Source organism: Anomaloglossus baeobatrachus, chromosome 9 (assembly GCF_048569485.1).
Source record: "Anomaloglossus baeobatrachus isolate aAnoBae1 chromosome 9, aAnoBae1.hap1, whole genome shotgun sequence".
Taxonomy (NCBI): Eukaryota; Metazoa; Chordata; class Amphibia; order Anura; family Aromobatidae; genus Anomaloglossus; species Anomaloglossus baeobatrachus.
The window spans coordinates 30666983-30685462 of NC_134361.1; the positions used below are offsets into that span (position 1 = coordinate 30666983).

Consider the following 18480-nt stretch of genomic DNA (forward strand, 5'->3'; position numbering starts at 1 on the left):
CAAGGGGTAACGCGTGTCAGTGTGACGTTTAACCCAGCGCATGTCCGGGACCGCTCCGGGTTTCTGGACAGCATCCCTGAAGTTAGAGTGATCAAAAAACGTATTGCGTGTACGTTTGGGGAACCGAAACTGGTGTTTCTCCTGCTGAGAAGCCGACTCCTCTACAGGAGGGGGCGGAGGAGAGCGAACCAGCACCTGGATGATGGAGATCATTTACTAAGGCGTCCCCCTCAGGAGTATCAAGGTTAAGGGTGAAGTCAGGGCCAGAGCCCTGAGCTCCCCCGTCCGCCTCGTCTTCCTGAGAGTCCTCAAGCTGGGATCCCTAGCAGCGTGAGGAAGTCGGGGAAGAGTCCCAGTGAGACCGCTTAGCCGGTCTTGGACTGCGGTCTGGGCAGGAGTCCTCCGCCTGAGACCTAGGGCTCAACCTGGGAGCGCGCTGCGGCGCTAACCAAGCGGGGCCTGGATGAGACAAGCTAACAGGGCCAGGGCATGTGAAAGGTCCGGTCTGGACTGCAATGCCTCAAGGAGCCTAGAAGACCATTTGATCATATGAAAATGACTGAGGGCCAACACCGGTGACTCTGTCCCTGCAGCCTGCTCAGGGGGAGCAGGGGGGTCTACATGAGCCGAGGGGCCCACCAGTGCCCGAGGCTCCGGCTGAGCAAGCGAGGCAGGAGTCGAGCATTGCTCACAGTGAGGGTAGGTGTATCCCGCCGGTAACATAGCCCCACAAGAGGTACAGACCGCGAGAAAAACCTGTGCCTGTTGACTCCTAGGAGAGTGACCACTGAAGGTTAAATGTGAACAAAAAGGTATACAGTCTGTCCGAACCGAAATATATATATAATATATACATATGTATCCGGCACCCTAGGGGGACCAGCACTGGGTGCTGTGTTCACCCTGAGCTCCCCTGAGAAGCACCCACCGGCAGAATGCCAGAAAATGGCCGCCGGAGCTCTCAGGGGAGGAGCGGGGCCGAGGGCGGCGCCAGCAAAGAGCGGGAGTCTGGGTTCCCCACAGTGGTCAGTGAGGGGGGAGGAAGACATGCAGGATGTTCCAGCCCTCACATCCGACGTCATGTCGGTAATACCACCCTTAGCCCTGACAGGCAGGCCCGGGGGTGGGATTTTTGCGACTAGGCCGCGGTGAAGCCGGGGACTAAATTTGAAGTCCACCTGCCTCCTCAGTTTTACAACTACCACGGCTTCCGGGAAGAAGGTGCGCTCCCTGTACAGTCCCCAATGGGGACACAGAGTACCTTCAAGTAGCAGGGCCCGGTCCCTGGGGTTGAAGAGGCTCCGATCCGGCAGGTTCCACCAGGGGCTGCGGATGGAGCACGGTCCCAGCAAATGGATGACCGCTCAGGTCCCACTTCTCCCAGCCGCATAAGGGATGGTGAAGGAGACGGCCTGTGGCTCCAGCCTCCGTACCCGCAATGGGTACCGTCTGGGGCCTCCACAGTGGCCAGTGAGGGGGGAGGAAGACATGCAGGATGCTCCAGCCGTCACATCCGACATCATGTCGGTAATCCCGCCCTTACCCTTGACAGGCAGGCCCCGGGGCGGGATTTTCGCGACTAGGCCGCGGTGAAGCCGGGGGCTAAAGTTGAGGCCGCGCCCGACAAGCAGGCCCGGTCTGCGCGGAAGTCCATCTGCCTCCTCAGTTATACGACTACCGCGGCTTCCGGGAAGAAGGTGCGCTCCCTGTACAGTCCCCAATGGGGACACAGAGTACCTTTAAGTAGCAGGGCCCGGTCCCTGGGGTTGAAAAGGCTCCGGTCCGGCAGGTCCCACCAGGGGCTGCGGATGGAGCACGGTCCCAGTAAATGGATGACCGTTCAGGATCCCCCTTCTCCCAGAGCCGCATAAGGGATGGTGAAGGAGACGGCATGTGGCTCCAGCCTTTGTACCCGCAATGGGTACCTCAACCTTAACAACACCGCCGACATAGTGGGGTGAGAAGGGAGCATGCCGGGGACCCCGTGGGGGTCCTCTTTTCTTCCAACCGACAACTAAGTTATGAGAATGCATGAGTGGATGTGTGCCTCCTTCCACACAAAGCATAAAACTGAGGAGCCCGTGGTCCACGGGAGGGTGTATAGGCAGAGGGGAGGGGTTACACTTTTTAAAGTGTAATACTTTGTGTGGCCTCCGGAGGCAGAAGCTATACACCCAATTGTCTGGGTCTCCCAATGGAGCGACAAAGAAAAATGATTTTTTCAGTTGTGTGTGTTTATTTACTGTAATTTACAGATTAATCATGGAAGGTTTCTCGGGGAGACGCCTGACATGATTAATCTAGGACTTATTGGCAGCTATGGGCTGCCAATAACTCCTTATTACCCCGATTTGACAACGCACCAGGGCAAATCGGGAAGAGCCGGGTACTGTCCCAGAACAGCCGCATCTAATGTATGCGGCAATTCTGGGCGGCTGCTGACTGATATTGTTAGGGTGGGGGGCTCCCCATAACGTGGAGCTCCCCATCCTGAGAATACCAGCCTTTAGCCGTATGGCTTTATCTGGCTGGTATTAAAATTGGGGGGGACCGCACGCCAATTTTTTTTAATTATTTATTTCACTGCACAGTATAGACACGCCCACCGGCTGCTGTGATTGGGTGCAGTGAGACACCTGTCACTCAGCGTGGGGGCGTGTCTCACTGCAACCAATCATAGGCGCCTGTGGGCGGGGAAGAAGGGAATTTTGTTACTTACCGTAAATTCCTTTTCTTCTAGCTCTTATTGGGAGACCCAGACGATTGGGGTATAGCTACTGCCCTCCGGAGGCCACACAAAGCACTACACTAAAAAGTGCAAGGCCCCTCCCCCTCTGGCTATACCCCCCCGTGGTATCACGGGTTCTCCAGTTTTAGTGCCAAAGCAAGAAGGAGGAAGCCAATAACTGGTTTAAACAAATTAACTCCGAATAACGTCGGAGAACTGAAAAACCGTTCAACATGAACAACATGTGTACCCGCAAACAACCAAGATATCCCGAAGGACAACAGGGCGGGTGCTGGGTCTCCCAATAAGAGCTAGAAGAAAAGGAATTTACGGTAAGTAACAAAATTCCCTTCTTCTTCAGCGCTCTATTGGGAGACCCAGACGATTGGGACGTCCAAAAGCTGTCCCTGGGTGGGTAAAGAGATACCTCATGTTAGAGCTGCAAAACAGCCCTCCCCTACGGGGATGTCACTGCCGCCTGCAGGACTCTTCTACCTAAGCTGGCATCCGCCGAAGCATAGGTATGCACCTGATAATGTTTGGTGAAAGTGTGCAGACTCGACCAGGTAGCTGCCTGGCACACCTGTTGAGCCGAAGCCTGGTGTCGTAGCGCCCAGGACGCACTCACGGCTCTGGTTGAATGGGCTTTCAGCCCTGAAAGAACCGGAAGCCCTGCAAAACGGTAGGCTTCCAGAATTGGTTCTTTGATCCATCGAGCCAGGGTGGCTTTAGAAGCCTGCAACCTCTTGCGCGTACCAGCGACAAGGGCATCGGAACGGCGTACGGGCGCCGTGCGGGAAATGTAGATTCTGAGTGCTCTCACCAGATCTAGCAAACGTAAATCATTCTCATACCGGTGAACCGGATGAGTGCAAAAGGACGGTAAGGAGATATCCTGATTAAGATGAAACGAGGATACTACCTTAGGGAGAAACTCCGGAATGATGCGCAGCACTACCTTGTCCTGGTGAAACACCAGGAAGGGAGCCTTGGATGACAGAGCTGCCAGCTCAGACACTCGCCGAAGCGATGTGATCGCAACGAGAAACGCCACCTTCTGTGACAGGCGAGAAAAGGAAACTTCCTTCAGAGGCTCGAAAGGCGGCTTCTGGAGAGCAACTAGAACCCTGTTCAGATCCCATGGATCCAACGGCCGCTTGTACGGGAGTACGATATGACAAACCCCCTGCGGGAACGTGCGCACCTTAGAAAGACGTGCTAGACGCTTCTGAAAAAACACGGATAGTGCTGAGACTTGCCCTTTGAGGGAGTCTAGCGACAAGCCCTTTTCTAACTCCTATTGTAGGAAGGAAAGAAAGATAGGCAATGCAAATGGCCAGGGAGACACTCCCTGAGTAGAGCACCAGATTAAGAAAATCTTCCACGTTCTGTGGTAGATCTTAGCAGACGTGGGCTTCCTAGCCTGTCTCATGGTGGCAACGACCCCTTGGGATAATCCTGAAGACGCTAGGATCCAGGACACACAAGCCACACAGTCAGGTTCAGGGCCGCAGAATTCCGATGGAGAAAACGGCCATTGAGACAGTAAGTCTGGTCGGTCTGGTAGTGACCCCGATCGGCCAACCGTGAGATGCCACAGATCCGGGTACCACGATCTCCTCGGCCAGTCTGGTGCGACGAGTATGACGCGGCTGCAATCGGATCTGATTTTTGCGCAGTACTCTGGGCAAGAGTGCCAGAGGTGGAAACACATATGTGAGCCGGAACTGCGACCAATCTTGCACTAAGGCGTCTGCCGCCAGAGCTCTGTGATCGCGCGATCGTGCCATAAATGCCGGGACCTTGTTGGTGTGCCGAGACGCCATTAGGTCGACGTCCGGCCCCCCCCCAGCGGCAACAGATTTCCTGAAACACGTCCGGGTGAAGGGACCATTCCCCCGCGTCCATGCCCTGGCGACTGAGGAAGTCTGCTTCCCAGTTTTCTACGCCCGGGATGTGAACTGCGGATATGGTGGATGCTGTGTCCTCCACCCACATGAGGATTCGCCGGACTTCCTGGAAGGCTGCTGACTGCGTGTCCCTCCTTGGTGGTTGATGTATGCCACCGCTGTGGAGATGTCCGACTGGATTCGGATCTGCTCCCTTCTATCCACTTTTGGAAAGCTAATAGGGTAAGATACCCTGCCCCGATTTCCCGCACATCGAACTGAAGGGTGGACTCCTGCTGAGTCCACGTCCCCTGAGCCATGTGGCGGAGACAAACTGCTCCCCACCCTGACAGACTCGTATCTGTCGTGACCACTGCCCAGGATGGGGGCTATGGCAATGAGGTGGGAATAAGCCACTATTGCAGAGAGTCCTCGGCCGTCAGGGAAAGGGAGACTTCCCGTCCAGGGAGGTTGACTGCCCATCCCATTGGCGGAGAATGTCCCATTGCCGTTGGCGCAGATGAAACTGCGCAAAGAGAACTGCCTCGATGGCTGCCACCATCTTCCTTAGGAAGTGCATGAGGCGCCTTAAGGGGTGCGACTGGCCTTGAAGGAGAGACTGCACCTCTGTCCGCAGTGAACGCTGCTGGTTCAGCGGAAGCTTCACTATGGCTGATAGAGTATGAAACTCCATGCCGAGATACGTTAGTGATTGAGTCGGAGACAGATTTGACCTTGCCAAATTGATGATCCACTCGAAAGTCTGGAGAGTCTCCAGCGTAACATTCAGGCTGCGTTGGCATGCCTCGAGGGAGGTTGCTTTGACGAGTAGATCGTCCAAGTACGGAATCACCGGGTGTCCGTGAGAGTGCAAGACTGCTACCACTGCTGCCATGACCTTGGTGCCCACCCGTGGGGCTGTCGCCAGACTGAATGGCAGAGCTACGAACAGAAGATGTTCGTCTCCTATCACAAAACGTAGAAAACGTTGGTGCTCCGTAGCAATTGGCACGTGGAGATAGGCATCTTTGATGTCTGTTGAGGCAAGGAAGTCTCCTCGAGACATTGAGGCAATGACGGATCGGAGGGATCCCATCCGGAACCGCCTGGCGTTCGCATGCTCGTTGAGCAGTTTCAGAACCAGAACAGGACGGAAGGAACCGTCCATTTTTGGAGCCACAAAGAGATTGGAGTACAAACCCTCGCCCTCGTTCCTGAGGGGGGACAGGGATCACCACTCCTTCTGCTCTTAGAGCGTCCACCGCCTGCAGCAGGGCATCTGCTCGGTGGAGCGGTGGGGCCGTTCTGAAGAATGGAGTCGGAGGACGAGAACAGAACACTGTCCTGTGCACGTGAGCACAATGTCCGTCACCCACCGGTCAGTGACCTGTGGCAGCTAAATGTCGCCAAAGGCGGGGGAGACTGCCATCAACCGCGGATGCGGAGAGAGAGAGAGAGAGCTGAGAGTCCTGAGGAGACCGCCTTGGTAGCGGTTCCTCCGACTGCCTTACTTGGGCGAGATTGAGCCCGGCCGGAATCTGAGCCCGTCTGAGGTTTTGTAGCCCTTTTGCACGAGGACAATTGGGACCTGCCGGAGCTTGGGAAGGACCGAAACCTCGACTGTACTTTTAGGACAGTATTAACAGGGTAAGTCGCAGTGCAGACATTGCGGGGTTACGGACGCCTCTGCGGTACAGATGTCCCTGCTCAAGGTCAGCTGCGCAAGAACAGCAGAAAAGGTTAGGTTGCCAATACGGCTGTGGATGCCGGAGCAACCGACACGCCGATAGCCTCCTAGACAGATTTCAACCAGAGTCCATCTGTCTGTGAATGGCATCTTGAAGTGAAGCCCCATCTCCAGTGCAACTATGGCTCTATATGCAAGCCTGGAGATTGGAGAATCCACCTTTGGACCCTGGGTCCAGCGCTGACCACGTCAGGGGAAAAAAGGGATAACGTGTATCCTAAAAACGTTTGGAGAAGACGCTTATCTGGTAAGCGTGGTGTTCCTGGACTGCTTCTCTGAAGTCAGCGTGGCCAGAAAAATACTCAATATCTGCGTGAGACACTGAAAAGGAACTTCTCCTGTTCGTCTCCTATCTCCACTGGGGGAGCTGAGGGAGAAAGATCCAACCTTCCATTGATGGACGGTATAGGATCATTCCGTATGGCGTTACCACCCGGTGTATCCGGATTGAGAGCGATGTCAGTATCAAAGCCCTGAAGAGCTGCCTTTTGGTCAAGTAGATTGCCCATGGGTGCAAGTCTCTATATTATGACTACTCCGTCCCTGTCCATGGACAGGGTTGACAGGAGGTTTCTTTGGCCACAACTAGTAGAGCCCCGGCAGACGAAGTGCTAGAGACCCCGGCAGACGACGTGCTACAGGGGAGCATGCACACAATGGGACGGTGTCATGAACAGCATCCCATGTAGTAAAAACAGCACTGAAATCTGTGTTGCTTTTTTGCCGCTGCCGACTAGCTATCTAGAAGTATATAGCCAAGATTGGTGACCGTACATTGCAATGTATAGCATACAGGCATAAAGTACAAATGACCACTGCAGCACAAGCAATACAAGCAGCATAGAAGCCTGTGCCCTGGCACCCCTGCTCTTCTGCTGCTGTATACTAGTCATCTAGGGGAATATAGCCCAGAAGAGTGACCCTACAGTGCAATGTATAGCATACAAGCACAAGTACAAATGAACACTGCAGCACATGCAATCCAAGCAGCATAGAAGCCTGTGCCCTGGCACCTCTGCTCTTCTGCTGCTGTAGACTGGTCATCTAGGGGAATATAGCCCAGAAGAGTGACCATACAGTGCAATGTATAGCATACAAGCACAAGTACAAATGCACACTGCAGCCCATGCAATACAAGCAGCATAGAAAAAAACCTGTGCCCCAGCACCCTTGGTTTTCTGCTGCTGTAGTCTAGCCATTCCAGAAGAATATAGCTAAGACTAGCGACTGTACAGTGCAATGTATAGCATATCAGCATAAACACAAATGAACACCTCAGTCGTGCAATACAAGCAGCCTAGAAAGCCTGTGCCTTAGCACACCTGCTTTCCTGCTGCTGATGTGTCGCTCCCCCAGCGGGCATATAGCGACCTATGTAGTTAAAAACAACACATGTATACACTGCAGTTATATCGTGGTCAGCACTATGTGTGCCTCTTACCGCCCGCCTATAAGCGGGTGTATGATCGCCACCGTCCTGCCTTGGAGCCGAAAGTCCGAGCTCTGCAGTAATGGCTGCCGGCTTCTTCCCCAGCTCGTGTGAGTAGGGGCGGGCCGTGGGCGTGCCCCCAAGGCAGAGCGGGAATCCGGCGTCCGACAGAGTGCAGTGAGAGGGCTGGAGCATGTAAAAAGGCTCCAGCCCTCGGCGCTGCTGATTGCTCAGCGCCTGTCCCCTTCCCTGAGTGACAGGGAGGGGGCGGGAACGAAGCGGCACTAGGCCGCAGAAGCCGGGGACTGGAGTTATAAGCGCCGCCGCCGTAAAAGCGCGGTCGGCGCCCAGTCCCCGGCGAACTACAAGTCCCAGCCGCGCCGCCGCTCCCGGAGCGTCCGGCGCGGTAGTTCCCAAAACACAAAGTCACTCAGCAAAGCTGCAGTGACTGTAACCCTTTACTGTCCCCGGCGCACTAGCACACCCAGCAAGTCTGGAGTGTGCTGTGCCTGTGTGTACGGGGACACAGAGTACCTGTATGATGCAGGGCCTGTCCCTGAACGGTACTCCAGCTCCGTATCCAGCAGGTTCAAATGGGTCTGTGGATGGAGCCCGGCGTCAGAGCTTTGAGGCCGGCAGGATCCCACTTCCTCAGAGCCCCTCAGGGGGATGTGGAAGGAAAGCAGCATGTGGGCTCCAGCCGCCGTACCAGCAATAGGTACCTCAACCTTACAACACCATCCAGGGGTGAGAAGGGAGCATGCTGGGGACACTATATGTGTCCTCTTTTCTTCCATCCGAAATAGTCAGCAGCTACTGCTGACTAAAATCTGTGGAGCTATGCGTGGATGTCTGACCTCCTTCGCACACAAAGCTAAAACTGGAGAACCCGTGATACCACGGGGGGGTATAGCCAGAGGGGGAGGGGCCTTGCACTTTTTAGTGTAGTGCTTTGTGTGGCCTCCGGAGGGCAGTAGCTATACCCCAATCGTCTGGGTCTCCCAATAGAGCGCTGAAGAAAGTAGGGAATACGAAATTGTTTAATGAGCGGCCGGCTTTTTCAAAAGCGGAAAAGCCGCCGCAGCAGTGTGAATGCCGTGCAGAGCCGGGCCGGGGATCGGTGAGTATGAGAGAGGAGGGGAAAATGACCGACAGACTGTGAGAGAGGGACAGAGATAGTGACGGACCGACAGAGAGAATAGAGACCGAGAGGGAGAGACCGACTGACAGAGAATAGTGATTGACAGATATTGTGACACATCACTCGTTTCCAGTGTTTGACTAGCTAGGTCGTTCTGCAGGTCCGGATCGCTGTGGCGTCGTTGGCCAGGTTTGCCTATTTGACAGCTCACCAGAGACTTTGTAGCGATCCCGGCCAGGTTGGTATCGCTGGTGGGATCGCTGAAAGTCTCAGTGTGTAAAGGGGCCTCAAGAGTCAAAAAGTTTCCGTTTTAATCCAGCTAATAAGGAGAGCACTGAATCTCAGTCAAGGTGTTCCTCAGGGTCAATAATCCATATCTTGTTCCTTAAAAGCATCCACCGTCTCAATAGAACCATTCCCTCCCTAGACAAGATGCAAACTTCCTTTTCACACATGCACAGATGTCTTGGTGGCCGATTCCCCCACAATCATCTTCTTGATCTCCCCCCACATGGGATAATTTACCACCGATTCCCTGAGTAGGTGTTCAGGGGTGTCACCTGCAGGGCTGCCTGACCAACAATTGGAAAAAGATAAAAGGGGAAACTGTCCAGAGGAGAACATTAGAATTCTTTTCTGACATCTAGGGGTCTGTGGTTAACGCTTCTTCAACCATGAAAAGGAGAAGACTAGGAACTGCCAGCCCAAAAGGATCTCCATTATCCGAAACTGCATTTGAAACCTTTACGTTAGAGGATGACTCTCAATCAAGCCAGGGAATTTCCATAACATAATCGTGCCTTCCTTAACCAAGAATCAACAAAAACACTAGTGCATGCCCTCATCATCTCACGCCTCGATTACTGCAACCTCCCTTCCAACACTCTTGCACCCCTTCAATCTATCCTAAACTCTGCCGCCCGCTTAATCCACCTCTCCCCTCGCTATTCCCCAGCTTCTTCTCTCTGCCAATGCCTTCCCTGGCTTCCCATTACCCAAAGACTTCAGTTCAAAACACTAACCATGACATACAAAGCCATCCACAACCTGTCTCCTCCCTACATCTGTGACCTAGTCTCCTGGTACCTACCTGCACGCAACCTCAGATCCTCACAAGATCTCTCTCTTTTCCCCTCTTCCCACAATCGCATCCAAGATTTCTCCCGCGCCTCCCCCATACTCTGGAACGCTCTACCCCAGCATATCAGACTCTATCAGTCTTAAGTCTGTAAAAGAAGCCTGCACAATTGGCAGATCAGGTCTCACTTTGTTTGAATGGTCATCATGCAATGCAACATTTCCCCTGCATTAGCAGCAGAAGTAGCCAAGAACACAAAAAGCAATTACGGTAACTTTTCACCTGTTTTAGCAAATCACAAAAAATTATGCAAATATTTTGACTCTTGTGATCTTCATCCTTTATGTTGCCAGTATTGATTTCACATGTCTGCCGCGCATCTCTCCCAGCCCGGCTGGACCCGCCGCGCAGCTCTCCCGGCCCCGGCTGGACCCGCCGCGCAGCTCTCCCGGCCCCGGCTGGACCCGCCGCGCAGCTCTCCCGGCCCCGGCTGGACCCGCCGCGCAGCTCTCCCGGCCCCGGCTGGACCCGCCGCGCAGCTCTCCCGGCCCCGGCTGGACATCTTATACAGCCCAGCTGCGACAACATGAGTCCTATGGCTCAACAAAACAGATTGAGAGAGACCATAAGGCGACCCGCGGCGTACAGAATGATATCTGGATTCTTCAGTAGCATCACGATGACATGGACACCGTTCTCCTGGTTTATTAACTGCACCATATAAATATTACACAGTGTGACTTCCACCAGATAAAATATCACTATTTGAAGACATTAAAAATAAAAACAAATCTGCGGGCGAATCTGCTGAAAGAAGAAATAAAGATAGAACGGCTGCAAAACCTTATTTCACACGGCGCGAGGGGTAACTTGGGCCCTGAATGTAGTTTGTGGTCATAAGAAAAGGAATCTGCGTTATTTCTATATTCAGATCTGTTCCTAGAGATCCCCTTGTGAGCGCGTGATCCCGAGCACTGACCACGCCATAAAGGGTTATAGTTTCACATAAAATGGAGGCTCCTGTTGTTGGACGCGTCACGGTGGGATTCACGACTCGAGCTTCCCCAAGAAGTGGAGGTTGAGAATCTTAAGTAGCCCGTCCTGATCCATCCGCACAATCCCGTCTTCATTATCTATACTGAGGAGGATGCCCATCGCCTCCCGATCTTCTCCTAAAATGACTTTTACCTGTAAAAGGTGAGAAGGACGGGAGTCAGACATGACCGGGGTTGTGACTGGTGAAGACCAATATAGTCACACCTTAAAATAAGCGTCGCTGTCTCATCATTGCAGTGTTCAGACAATAAAAGGCTTGTGCAGGACTAGGATATCCATCACCTATCGGGTAGGTCATCAAAATCCGATAACGGGGGGGGGGATGGGGGTCAGACACCCGTCACTCCCTACTGATCAGCTGCTGAATGGAAGCAGCGGACAGCCCCCGGACAGCACAACTCCGCACTCAGTGTGGCAGCCATTCAGCTTCTATTGAAGTATATATCTTGCCAATTGACCACCACTATTAAGATGGCGGGCGGTTAATATTTTTTTGCTTACCCGACTATTTTTGGAGGGCGTGACTGGTTCCAAGTGGTCCCCAGAGATGCTGATCACTTTGTCACTGTCTTTTAGCAGCACCGAGCACAGTCCACCCTGCGGAAGAGGAACAGCAGCATGATGAGGGACATTAACCGAGAGCCAGGATTTATATGAGTGGGGGGGCTCCAGAAGACCACCACAACGGAGAGATTGTATTAGTATCATATAATGCCATATAGACCACCCCAATAGCTGTCTCAGACACAGGTGTTACAGGGTTCTTCGCATTTTTTGTTCTTCAGGGAGGCAACGTTCCTCGCTCACCGGGGGCCATTCTGTCACCATCGGTGGAGCACAGGTGCTATACCCAGCGATCCGTCCGGCTTTAGAGCAGCACTCGCAAACTCTATATCCTGTAAGCGCTGCGCTGCTTAGATCAACCACCACTGATAGACTGCAGAAGTGGCCGCTAACCTAGGCAATAAAACTCCCTTCTTTATTGAAAACAGTGAATTTTAAATAAGAGGTAAATGCATGAGGTCAGACCTCACCCATTACTGACTTCCCAATTCTTAGTGACAAGGTAACGTGATTAATGGGAGATTTTTCTAATTCCAGAAGATTGACACCAGAAATGTACAGTATTATATAGGAGCGCAGGCAGCGAACGGGGGTTATATTTTAGCAATGTGAGAGTAATGCTGCTCCCATGGGTGATGACACTTACAGTGACGCTGCGGATGATCCCCATCTGTCCCACCACTTGATTGTCCGTGAAGGTGTCTCTCACTTTCACTTGAATGTCTGTGGTCACCCAGTCACTGGAGATCTGTTCTATAGAGGAGCCGGGTGTGTGGGGGTTGTAGCCACCAGGAGAGGGCGCCCCGGGGGTCATTGGACTATAACCCATCGGACTGGGGCTTGGACTGGCCTGGAAGCAGAAACAAGATAAAAAAAAAAACTGACTTGTATTTGTATTGCCGGTACAGGAACTACTACGTAAACTAAATAACAGCGGCACTTACCTGGTAAGCCATGGGTGATGGGGTCGGATGGTAACTTGCCGGAGAGTGCGTATTCTGATAACCGACAGGACTTGGAGCCACTTGATGGTAGCTTTGTGGACTGGGACTAGGCTGGTAGGAACCTTGTGGAGAAGGAGCGGCGTAGGGCGAGAACTGGTCTGTGTTGTACCTGTCGAGAATTACCGGCCGCATTAATTACCAAAGGGCCCATGTGCACTAACAACTATCAGCTTTTACACAGCACCAGACCGGAGAATGGATGAGGTAGCAGCTTGAGGCTACATGCGCACGTTGTTGATTTACCGCGGATTTGCTGCAGTCATTCCCCAGCAAATCCTTTGGGTTTTAAAAAAAATGCTGTGCGCACACTGCGTTTTTTTATACCCGCGGATTTTCCGCTGCGGAATTAATGTGCTTGTCATTTCTTTTCCACAGGTACCTGCGGTTTTTGTGCCATAGATAAATGGTAAAAATCCGCACCAAATATGATGCAGAGCGACACGGCTGATGGAGGAGACTTTTCTATTAGGCTAGGTTCACATTTCCGTTGTTTTGCATCAGTCACATGCGTTGCTTGATGCTTGTGACTGATGCGTTGTACAACGGATGACAAGAATGAATTTTCATTGTCGGACTCCATTGTAAAAGAAGGGAATTTTGTTTACTTACCGTAAATTCCTTTTCTTCTAGCTCCAATTGGGAGACCCAGACAATTGGGTGTATAGCTACTGCCTCCGGAGGCCGCACAAAGTACTACACTTAAAAGTGTAAGGCCCCTCCCCTTCTGGCTATACACCCCCCCGTGGGAGCACGGGTCCCTCAGTTTTAGTGCAAAAGCAAGGAGGAAAGCCAATAACTGTTTCAAAAACAAATTCAATCCGATAACAATATCGGAGAACGTAACTTATCAACATGAACAACATGTGCACCCGAAAAACAAATACCCTAAGAAAAAACAGGGCGGGTGCTGGGTCTCCCAATTGGAGCTAGAAGAAAAGGAATTTACGGTAAGTAAACAAAATTCCCTTCTTTTTCGCTCCTAATTGGGAGACCCAGACAATTGGGACGTCCAAAAGCAGTCCCTGGGTGGGTAAAAGAATACCTCGTGATCGGGCTGTCAGGCAGCCCTTTCTTACAGGTGGGCCACCTCCGCCTGCAGGACTTGTCTACCTAGGCTGGCATCCGCCGAAGCGTAGGTATGCACCTGATAATGCTTGGTAAAAGTGTGCAGACTCGACCAGGTAGCCGCCTGGCACACCTGCTGAGCCGTAGCCTGATGCCGTAATGCCCAGGACGCACCCACGGCTCTGGTAGAATGGGCCTTCAGTCCAGAAGGAGTCGGAAGCCCAGCAGAACGGTAGGCGTGAAGAATTGGTTCCTTGATCCACCGCGCAAGGGTGGATTTGGAAGCTTGCGACCCTTTATGCTGACCAGCGACCAGGATAAAGAGTGCATCCGAACGGCGCAGAGGCGCCGTGCGGGAAATGTAGATCCTGAGTGCTCTCACCAGGTCCAACAGATGCAAACCCTTTTCAAATTGGTGAACTGGATGCGGACACAAAGATGGTAAAGTGATATCCTGATTGAGATGAAAGGAAGATACCACCTTGGGAAGAAACTCTGGAATTGGACGCAGTACTACCTTGTCTTGGTGAAACACCAGGAAGGGAGATTTGCAAGATAACGCTGCCAGCTCTGACACTCTCCGAAGAGACGTGACCGCCACTAGAAAAGCCACTTTCTGTGAAAGCCGAGAAAGGAAATCTCCTTCATAGGCTCGAAAGGTGGCTTCTGGAGAGCAATTAGAACCTTGTTCAGATCCCAGGGTTCCAATGGCCGCTTGTAAGGGGGAACGATATGACAAACCCCTTGCAGGAACGTGCGTACCTTAGGAAGTCGCGCCAGGCGCTTCTGAAAGAATACGGATAGCGCAGAGACTTGTCCTTTAAGGGAGCTAAGCGACAAACCTTTTTCCAACCCAGACTGCAGGAAGGAAAGAAAAATAGGCAATGCAAATGGCCAGGGAGAAACTCCCTGAGCGGAGCACCAAGATAAGAATATCTTCCACGTTCTGTGGTAGATCTTGGCGGAGGATGGTTTCCTAGCCTGTCTCATGGTGGCAACAACATCATGAGATAAACCTGAGGTCCCTAGGATCCAGGACTCAATGGCCACACAGTCAGGTTCAGGGCCGCAGAATTCAGATGGAAAAACGGCCCTTGAGACAGCAAGTCTGGACGGCCTGGTAGCGCCCACGGTTGTCCTACCGTAAGATGCCACAGATCCGGGTACCACGACCTCCTTGGCCAGTCTGGAGCGACGAGAATGGCGCGGCGGCAGTCGGACCTGATCTTGCGTAACACTCTGGGCAACAATGCCAGAGGTGGAAACACATAAGGTAGTCGGAACTGCGACCAATCCTGAACTAAGGCGTCTGCCGCCAGAGCTCGGTGATCGTGAGACCGTGCCATGAAAACCGGGACCTTGTTGTTGTGCCGTGACGCCATCAGGTCGACGTCCGGCAGCCCCCAGCGGCGACAGATCTCCTGAAACACGTCCGGGTGAAGGGACCATTCCCCTGCGTCCATGCCCTGGCGACTGAGAAAGTCTGCTTCCCAGTTTTCCACGCCTGGGATGTGAACTGCGGATATGGTGGATGCTGTGTTTTCCACCCACGTCAGAATCCGCCGGACTTCTTGAAAGGCTTGCCGACTGCGTGTTCCCCCTTGGTGGTTGATGTACGCCACCGCTGTGGAATTGTCCGACTGAATCCGGATCTGCTTGCCCTCCAGCCACTGTTGGAAGGCTCGCAGAGCAAGATAGACTGCTCTGATTTCCAGAACATTGATCTGAAGGGTGGACTCTCTCTGAGTCCACGTACCCTGAGCCCTGTGGTGAAGAAACACTGCTCCCCACCCTGATAGGCTCGCATCTGTCATGACCACCGCCCAGGATGGGGGTAGGAACGACTTTCCTTTTGACAATGAGGTGGGAAGAAGCCACCATCGGAGAGAGTCCTTGGCTGCCTGAGAGAGGGAGACATCCCTGTCGAGGGACGTCGACTTCCCGTCCCATTGGCGGAGAATGTCCCATTGTAGAGGGCGCAGATGAAACTGCGCGAAAGGGACTGCTTCCATTGCTGCCACCATCTTCCCTAGGAAATGCATGAGGCGCCTCAAGGAGTGGGACTGGTTCTGCAGGAGAGATTGCACCCCTGTCTGCAGAGAGCACTGCTTGTCCAGTGGAAGCTTCACTATCGCTGAGAGAGTATGAAACTCCATGCCAAGATATGTTAGTGATTGGGTCGGGGTTAGATTTGACTTTGAAAAGTTGATAATCCACCCGAAACTCTGGAGAGTCTTCAGTGCCACGGCCAGACTGTGTTGGCATGCCTCTTGAAAGGGTGCCTTTATAAGTAGATCGTCCAAATACGGGATCACGGAGTGACCCTGCGAGTGCAGGACAGCTACTACTGCTGCCATGACCTTGGTGAAGACCCGAGGGGCTGTTGCCAGCCCGAAAGGTAACGCTACGAACTGCAGGTGTTCGCTTTCTATAACGAAGCGTAGAAAACGCTGATGCTCTGGCGCAATCGGCACGTGAAGATAAGCATCTTTGATGTCTATTGATGCTAAGAAATCTCCTTGAGACATTGCGGCTATGACGGAGCGTAGAGATTCCATCCGGAACCTCCTGGTTTTTACGTGTTTGTTGAGCAACTTTAGATCCAGGACGGGCCGAAAGGACCCGTCCTTCTTTGGCACCACAAACAGATTGGAGTAAAAACCGTGACCTTGTTCCTGAAGAGGAACGGAAGTCACCACTCCTTCCGCCTTTAGAGCGGCCACCGCCTGCAGCAGAGCATCGGCTCGGTCGGGCGGTGGGGAAGTTCTGAAGAAACGAGTTGGAGGACGAGAGCTGAACTCTATCCTGTACCCGTGAGACAGAATGTCCTTCACCCAACGGTCTTTGACCTGTGACAGCCAAATGTCGCCAAAGCGGGAGAGCCTGCCACCGACCGAGGATGCGGAGAGAGGAGGCTGAAAGTCATGAGGAAGCCGTCTTGGTAACGGTTCTTCCTGCTGTCTTTTTTGGGCGTGACTGAGTCCGCCAAGAATCTGAGCCTCTCTGATCCTTTTGAGTCCTTTTGGACGAGGAGAATTGGGACCTGCCTGAGCCTCGAAAGGACCGAAAACCAGACTGACCCCTCCTTTGTTGGGGCTTGTTTTGTCTGTGTTGAGGTAAGGATGAGTCCTTACCCTTGGAGTGTTTAATGATTTCATCCAAACGCTCCCCAAACAATCGGTCGCGAGAAAAAGGCAAACTGGTTAAGCACTTCTTGGAAGCAGAATCTGCCTTCCATTCTCTCAACCACAGGGCTCTGCGCAAAACCACGGAGTTGGCTGACGCCACCGCCGTACGGCTCGTAGAGTCCAGGACAGCATTAATCGCGTAAGACGCGAATGCAGACATTTGAGAGGTCAATGGTGCCACCTGCGGGGCAGATGTACGTGTGACCGAGTCGACTTGTATAAGCCCAGCTGAAATGGCTTGGAGTGCCCATACGGCTGCAAAAGCTGGCGCCAACGACGCTCCAATAGCTTCATAGATGGATTTCAGCCAGAGCTCCATCTGCCTGTCAGTGGCATCTTTAAGTGCCGCTCCATCTTCTACTGCAACTAAGGATCTAGCTGCAAGCCTGGAGATTGGAGGGTCCACCTTGGGACACTGGGTCCAACCCTTGACCACGTCAGGGGGAAAAGGATAGCGTGTATCTTTAAGCCGTTTAGAAAACCGCTTCTCAGGATAAGCGTGGTGTTTCTGGATTGCATCTCTAAAGTCAGAGTGGTCCAGAAAAGTGCTTAATTTACGCTTGGGATATCTGAAATGGAATTTCTCCTGCTGTGAAGCTGCCTCCTCCGCAGGAAGAGCTGGCGGGGAAATATCTAACATCCTATTGATGGACGCTATAAGATCATTCACTATGGCGTCACCATCTGGTTATCCAGATTGAGAGCGGTCCCAGGATCAGAATCTTGATCAGTTACATCCGCCTCATCACCCATAGATCCGTCCCGCTGGGATCCTGACCAGTGAGACGAAGTTGAGGGCCCCTCATAACGAGCCCGCTTAGGTTGTCTGGGACTGTTGTCTGAGTCAGAATCGTCACCCTGGGGTGCATGTGACACCCCCGGAGCTTGGAAGTGTTCCAGCTGAGGGGGACCAGGGAGCAATGATGCCACAGTGTCCATGGACTGAGTTACTGGTCTAGACTGCAATGTTTCAAGAATCTTTGACATGGTCATAGACAATCTGTCAGCAAAAGCTGCAAACTCCGTTCCTGTCACCTGGACAGCATTCACAGGTGGTACACTCTGGGTCACATCCAGCAGAGGCCCCGGCTGTGCAAGTTGCACAGGGGCCGAGCACTGCACACAATGGGGGTCAGTGGAACCTGCCGGTAGAGCAGCCCCACATGCGGTACAGGCAGCATATAATGTCTGTGCCTTAGCACCCTTGCATTTTGCGGACGACATGCTGTTGCCTCCTTGTAATCTAGGAGGGTATATAGCCGAGAATCACCAGCGACCGTACAGTACAAAGTATTTGCAAACACAAAATACTCAGTATACAAACGGCACAAGTGGGGGTGAGCCCTTGAGGGCTGCTTACCGCCCGCTGAACAGCGGGTATGAGGCCGTAGAATCCCGTGTCTGGGTCTCCCCGTCTCCCCTCTGCAGCTCAGCGTGCAGGCAGGAATGGCTGCCGGCGTTCAGTGAAGAGGGGCGGACCGTGGGCGTGCCACAGACAAAGTGCGGGAAACTGCGTCCTACTGTGCCTGGTGTGAGGGCTGGAGTATGTAAAAAAGACTCCAGCCCTCAGCGCTGATGCTCTGTACAGCGT

General features: G+C 52.9%; 1 protein-coding gene across 1 annotated transcript in view; it reads right to left on the reverse strand.

Moving 5' to 3' along the window:
• Positions 1 to 10701: 10701 nt before the first annotated feature.
• The window catches only part of SUPT5H (SPT5 homolog, DSIF elongation factor subunit), a 104752-nt gene continuing 96973 nt past the window's right edge, over positions 10702 to 18480 (reverse strand). The window contains 4 exon segments of the mRNA XM_075323471.1: positions 10702 to 11200; positions 11570 to 11665; positions 12279 to 12482; positions 12577 to 12745. Coding sequence (XP_075179586.1) covers positions 11060 to 11200; positions 11570 to 11665; positions 12279 to 12482; positions 12577 to 12745 — 610 coding nt within the window. The 3' untranslated portion in view covers positions 10702 to 11059.